General features: G+C 37.6%; 1 protein-coding gene and 1 non-coding gene across 2 annotated transcripts; both read right to left on the bottom strand.

Annotated features, from left to right (window-relative positions):
* Positions 1-3,253: 3,253 nt before the first annotated feature.
* LOC120853687 (olfactory receptor 11H6-like) lies at positions 3,254-4,240 on the bottom strand. The gene has a single exon (XM_040227641.1). The coding sequence runs from the start codon at positions 4,238-4,240 to the stop codon at positions 3,254-3,256; it is 987 nt and encodes a 328-aa protein (XP_040083575.1).
* A 2,424-nt stretch (positions 4,241-6,664) lies between these two features.
* On the bottom strand, positions 6,665-6,738 carry TRNAG-UCC. Its single transcript has one exon. It is a non-coding gene; the product is annotated as a tRNA-Gly (tRNA).

Below are 6,738 nucleotides of genomic sequence, written 5' to 3'. Positions count from 1 at the left end.
ACTTATTTATGTAAAGATATTTATTTATTTGGCTGCACTGGGTCTTAGTTGTGGCATGCAGGGTCTTTAGTCGCAGCATGAGAACTCTTAGTTGTGGCATGTGGGGGTCTAGTTCCCTGACCAGGGATTGAACCCGGGCCCCCTGGATTGGTAGGTCAGAATCTCAGCCACTGTGCCACCATGGAACTCCCACTTTATTTAAACAATATCTCTCAATTTTCAAAATAGCAAAAAACAATTGAATCAAAGATGTTTTAAAACTAATTATTTACCAACATTCCAAAATTTGTCCTTATTTCCTTTAGAATATCACCACCAAAGAAGATATCTTTTAAAGAATCAAACACAACTCAGAATAAAGTTCATAATGATGGCTTTAACATAATGGAATCTCAACATCTTTTAACAAGATATCTTTAGCTTTCTTTTGACTAATAGGAAATTTTCCTTAAAAATAATTTTGGTAAAATGGTATATGAATGTGAAAGAGAAGTGGTATATATAGAATACTTATAGTATTCATTTAACATAATCAAATAGAAAAAAATTCCTTCTATTCAGCAAGGCTATATATTTAATATATATGTCTTAAGATAAGCATATTTATAATGATATAGATGTTGCAGGCTCATTAAATTAGTAATCCATAAACTGAACTATAATCCTCATCTAGAAGCAAACATAAGCTTCCCATTGAGCTGGTTGTGTCAGAACAGTTAGTAGTCCTGTGAACAAGAAACCAGGAAGAGAATGAAATTCAAAGATGGAGGTAAATTCTTTTTTAATTTTTTAAACTGGGATGGTTATGAAGAGCTAAACTCACTTGCATTGATGCCCATTTTGGTGAGACGTTTGAAAGGATGGCTCCTCACTGTTGGAACCTGGTGCTTTTTAAGCTACTGTCCACTCTTCCTAACAACACAAGAAAGTGGTGAGACAGAGTAGCCACTTACCTCTGAAACAGCAGCAACAGATGACTTGAATTCAAGTCTGAGTCACAGACTATGACTCAAAAGCTTCAAGTATTTGAGCTATAGACCACGTTTTTGACATTAAAAAAAAAAAAAACCTTACAGAAAAACTATCACTTAACTGTAGTGAAAGCATTGTAAATTAGTTTCACAGATAATTTCCAACATAATTATGAGAAGCAATACTTAATATATTCACCACCAAACCCTATGTGAATCTCAGTCTTCATGTACACTGATTTGATTTTATTATTAGAAGAATTTCTTAATGCTACTTTTCCTGAAGTTGCAGATGGGTGGACAAAGGTGGAGAAGCTGAGAGAGAATACCAAGAAAAGCCCTCCACTTCTATTTTCTCTTGGGTTCAACCCCAGTGGATCGAGCCACTTTCGTACTATTTTGTTCAAAGTATCTATTAAAGTGATACTGTTGCTGATGACCCAGCCACTTCCTAAGAAGGGAAAGACACGTGGATGACTTTGGTACCATTTAGTGTGCTTATTTTGGAAAATGTGAGTTCCATGGTGATCTAAATTCTCTGAGTTTTTTTTTTTTTTTTTTTGGTTGTTAAGCTGAAAGAGAAACCAATCTCTTGAGTATATCATATGTACAGATATATAGGAAAACAGGCCTACCTGTGGTGTATAATAGCAGCAGTACCCAGCAGGGATGAAGTCTCCTAAATAGAATGACGCTTTCCTAGATCACCCTGGGGAGTCCACAGGCTCTCCTTCACTGGTCTTAATGTGGAAGCCCTGGGTGAGAACCTCATACATATCTTATTTCACTTCTTTTGTGCCGTAAGATTCTGGTGGTCTGCTTTCTACAGAGTATGTTGTGACTATGTGCTGGTCTTCATATGTGCATCATTTTGGCCGCTGTTGGGAATTCTCAGTTCTTTCTTTCTTAAATGTGATCCTATAACTTTTCATGTTTCCCCTAAGGACCTTCTTACTTCTTGCCTAGAGGTTTCATTAATATTTCTGATAGGTTGGCTCATAGGGATTATTAGAAATAACGTGCTACATTGACTCTGGGGGGACACTGTAGTTCTCTTCAGTCTGTGTTTTTCAAGCAAGTGTATGTGATTTTGTGCTGTGGGATACAAAAAGTGCCTAATTAATATCTTCTGAGGAAGGGACAGTTGTACTCAGAGGAGATAACTTTGTATTATGCCAAATATGTGTATATGCCATGAAACAAAAAGTATAATTTTTAAGATAACATTTTTAATTTAAAAGAAATATTGTCTCTACATGCCCCATGTTTTCTGACCACTGGTGCCAAACATGCTTTGGTGGTGGAAATGTTTGAGAAACACTGCACTAGAGTATTTCATCACCTAGCACCAATAGGCCTATCTCCCTGTTCTCCCTATGAACACCTAATTTCATTCCCAGTGTGGCCATAACTAAGGAGGTGTTCTCTCATTTTAAGTAGGTTGGGCTCTTAGTTTCTGACTTTCCTGTCACAGCATGGGGTTTGGGCACAAAAATGGAATTTGTTATCGGTATAATTTCCTCTAAATATTTTCTTAGACTTTGATAGCCTTCTGAGAAGCACAAAAATATGTTTAAGGCATTGTTACTCCATACTACAAGTGGTAATGGGTTGTCACAATTGATTTAGGAGGAAGCACTGTGAGTAAAAATGCACAATTGGGAGAAAGATTATTCAAGGTAAAATAAGAAGATTGATCATTGTGACGTGCAGGGCCTTCGTGGATAAACAGGAGAGAAGACTGAATGGAATATCTATTGAGTGAGCCCTTGGAAGGCAGGAAGAAGAGTCTGTACTTTATCCGTAAGTGATAGAGGTATGAAGTATACTCTGTTTTTGGTGTGACGACAACCTCAAACAATGGATAATATCCATCACGATGTAGTTTATTTGGTGGCCTGTTGACCCATTTTCTTTAGGAATACTTATTTTCTGAATTTAGAGGATTGCACCCATTCTTGAAAGGCTCCCAGTACACATTCATTTGATTCTTTCACCAGATAAGATTAAACCAGCAAAGATACATCAACACTTACATAAAAAATATCTATCTATCTATATAATAACACCATATAATTACTCAGGGATGTTGTACATGTTTAAAATGTTTATTCAGCATTTATCTTTGAAGAGCTGAACTTGAACTGCTAAGGAACTGTGAAAAACAAGACTTTCCCTCTTTTGTGAGCCAAAATATGACTTATTGTAGCCATTCTCTATCATTGTTACTATAAATAGTTAAGGTCAGAAATGACTGATTCTGCTTCTCTTTTAAAGATGTCTCAGTTTTGATGAATTCTTAATCCCAAGACTTCCTTTAAGGCATCTTTCATGTCTTTGTTTCGGAGCCTGTAGATAAGTGGATTTAAGAGCGGAGTCACTGCTGAGTATACCAAAGTGATGATTTTTTGCATTCCTGCTGGGTTTCCTGATGTTGGGCTCACATACGTCACCATAAGGGTTCCACAGAACAAAGGCACCACCATTAGGTGGGACCCGCATGTAGAGAAAGCTTTAGTTCTACCAGCATGAGAGGGAAAACGAAGCACAGCTCTGAGTACCAGGGTATAAGATCCTAAGATGGAAAGGAAGGGGCCAAAAATAATCACTGAGTTGAAGGTATAGCAAATAAGCTCAGTGGAAGGAGCAGGGATGTAGGCCAGTGCAAACAACGGGCCTGGGTCACACACAAAGTGGTCGATGATGTTGGGTCCACAGAAGGGAAGTTGGGAGATAAGGACAATGGGGACTGGAGAGCAGAGAAATCCACTCACCCAACAAACACAGACTAGGACCACACAGAACTTCCCAGTCATGAGGGAGGGGCAATGCAGGGGGCAACAGATGGCCAGGTACCGATCATAGGCCATAACTGATAGGAAGAAACACTCTGTTGTACCAAGTGAAAAAAAGAAATAGAATTGGATGAAGCAGCCAGTGAAGGAGATGGTCTTGGTATCTGAGAGGATGTTGACCAGCATGTTTGGGACAGTGGAGGAAACATACCAGATCTCTCGGAAGGCAAAGTTTCCCAAGAAGATATACATGGGCGTGTGAAGCCGCCTGTCCCCTTTCACTGCACAGACAATAGCCCCATTCCCCAGCAGCGTCAGGAGGCAGACCACCAGGATTAGTGAGAAGGAGAACATCTTCATCTCCCTTTCACCAGGGAAACCCAGAAGAACAAACGCAGTCACAAAATGCATTGTTGTGTTCTGGGATCCCAAAGCTTTAGAGAAACTGAAGTTAACAGAGCAATGAATAGTCATGAACATTTGCAGATTTTGCTAACAAATAGCTTGGAAAGGTACAAAGGTTGGGGTTGCAAAGAGCTGGACACAACTGAGCAACTAACACTTTCATTTTTCCCTTTCACTTTCAATACCCTTTTGAGCAGTAGGGAGGAGAGTGCTTTATCCTTTTGTTGTTGTTGTTTTGTTTTAATAGATAAGAAAATGGAATATCAGATTTAACGAGTTTACGTGAATGTGCAAAACCAGTAACTTCTAGATACACCGGCTTATTTGGAGACTGGTTTGAAACAAATCCCACTTCATTTCAAATATTGCTATAACCCTGAGTCTTAGTAACATTTCATCTTTTATGTTTAAATGATTATCCCTAGGATAGCCTACATACAAATATAAACTTTAGACAATCTTTTTTGCTCTGAAATAAAGTTGAGTGTAGATCTGAAGCAAATAGCTGTAGAAGTCCAGTTAAAAAGCAGGTAAGAGTGGAAATGCAGGGTGGGAGTCTTAAGCCTGCTTGCTTTTGCTGCTCTCAGGGAGGTGCTGCAGATCCCCAGGATTCTATAAAATGGTTTGAAAACCATCTATCCATTTTTCTCTAGGTCACATTCTGTTATGTGGCTTCTGGATTTGTTGAACAGTTCAGCCCAATCCCCTCCTAAGGAGCTGGTTCTCCCAAAGCACTATTTTTGTTGGGAAAAAAAAAATCTCCTTTATTACTTGGGACTCCCCCTGTTGAAGCTACACAAAATAAGTCTAATTCCTCTTCCATTATGATGATGGTGGGGACTTGAATAACTTGTGGCAGCTATTATGTCCTCTATACATGATTTCCTTAGGAAGCCATCATTTTCCTGGTATGTGTCCCCCAAGCTGCACTATTTCACATCATAACTGAGCTCTTGAGGTAACTTGTAGCAGGACATGTCAATTTCTCTAGAATGTAAAACCACATGACTTCATTTTTGCTAGGAATTAAGCCCTAATATCATAACTTGTCTGCTCGTTATCTTGCTTTTACCTAATTTAATTTAATAATGAATAGAGAGGTTACTTTAGGTTGTGCTAAGACCAGAAAGATGTTTCTCATATTGGCTGATTTAGGATTTGGGACAGAACTATAAACTTGGATAATTTGCTAAAAACCTTCCTAAAACTATTGGTATAGATTCATTTCTATGTCCTAGAGTTTCCTGGTTAAAGATCAAAATATTTGACTTGGCAAGCCACCATCAATATTTTAACATCCATACTATATTAACTAAAAATAGGATAATTGGCTATATTATTAATGTCGTTAAGATACTCACAAAGTTTCATCCTTTTGCAGTTTATACAATCTTCAGAGTGCAAAAGGCTTGACTCTCAGTAGTTCAGCAAACCTGGAGCCAACTCAGAGGATAAATGTTTTATTGCCAAGGTAGCTTTGGATATTTGTATTGATTAACAGTATTTTTAGAATGATGACACAGGTTGCCTCTATAAGCAGGACTCATAAACATGAAAATTTAATTTTTGTCCAAGCAGTTTAGTTCAATGGACCACAATTGTAATGACCATATGTATTCAAACTTACAGGAGAGTTATAATTTCAAATATGCTTTCCATAACTATACCTGTATTTGCTAGGCACATGCTGTCATTTTGCTTGGAAAATACAGTTACTAGGCTTTCAGCAAAAAATGTTGAATAATAAATTTAAATTGTAGCACATTATTCATTTTAGTTATTATTTGTGCATTTCATAAATGTTTATTTACTTTTTATTATATTTCTAGCAGTGTGCAAATTCTGGAATAATTGTAAACATAGGAAATAAAATTCATACCTTTTTGGAATTTATGGTTTACAAAGACTATCCATATTGTCACTTACATTTGTATAGTCACACTGTATGTGACTGCAGCTTCCTTCAACTGTGTGTTTCACCATATACCCAATTATGTGCCATGCACCTAAAAAAGACATTTATTCCAGTTAGAACTAAACTTCGACAAATCTACATAGTGAATGCAGTAGCATGATAACAAATTTTATTTGACATAAGTGAGATATTTTGGGCTTTTTAAGACAGAAGGCAGTGACACGAAACATGGATTGATTAACTGTATCCATCTACTGGAAAGTTCTTGGCACCACGATGAGATGTATAATTTCAATTCATGGTTTTTGATGTGGAACCAAGCCTCATAAATCTTGACTCTCACTTGGTCATTTGACTTCATCATGGTTTTATGACCTTTTGATGTTTGTGCTGCAGTGAAACTTTAGTTACTATGGAATATAGGATGAGAGAAACATGTATAAATGAGCTTCACAGATAATTTGGAATCTCTGCATCCATTTCTACTGCCTCCACCTCCAAAGTATATCTATTATAAGCTCAAATGATGAGTTTATTTATTTATTTTGGCTGGCCTGTGTGGCAGGTGGGATTTTCGTTCCCCTGACCAGGGATTGAACCTGTGGCTCCCTGCAGTGGAAGTGCAGAGTCTTAACCACTGGACCGTCAGGGG

The sequence above is a fragment of the Oryx dammah genome, unplaced genomic scaffold, assembly GCF_014754425.2.
Source record: "Oryx dammah isolate SB20612 unplaced genomic scaffold, SCBI_Odam_1.1 HiC_scaffold_26, whole genome shotgun sequence".
Lineage (NCBI taxonomy): Eukaryota > Metazoa > Chordata > Mammalia > Artiodactyla > Bovidae > Oryx > Oryx dammah.
Note: the sequence above shows the minus strand (reverse complement) of the source record. Positions and strands in the feature narration are given on the sequence as shown.

Excerpts from the sequence above, each read along its gene's own strand:
- LOC120853687 (XM_040227641.1), bottom strand. The coding sequence starts at position 4,240 with ATGACTATTCATTGCTCTGTTAACTTCAGTTTCTCTAAAGCTTTGGGA.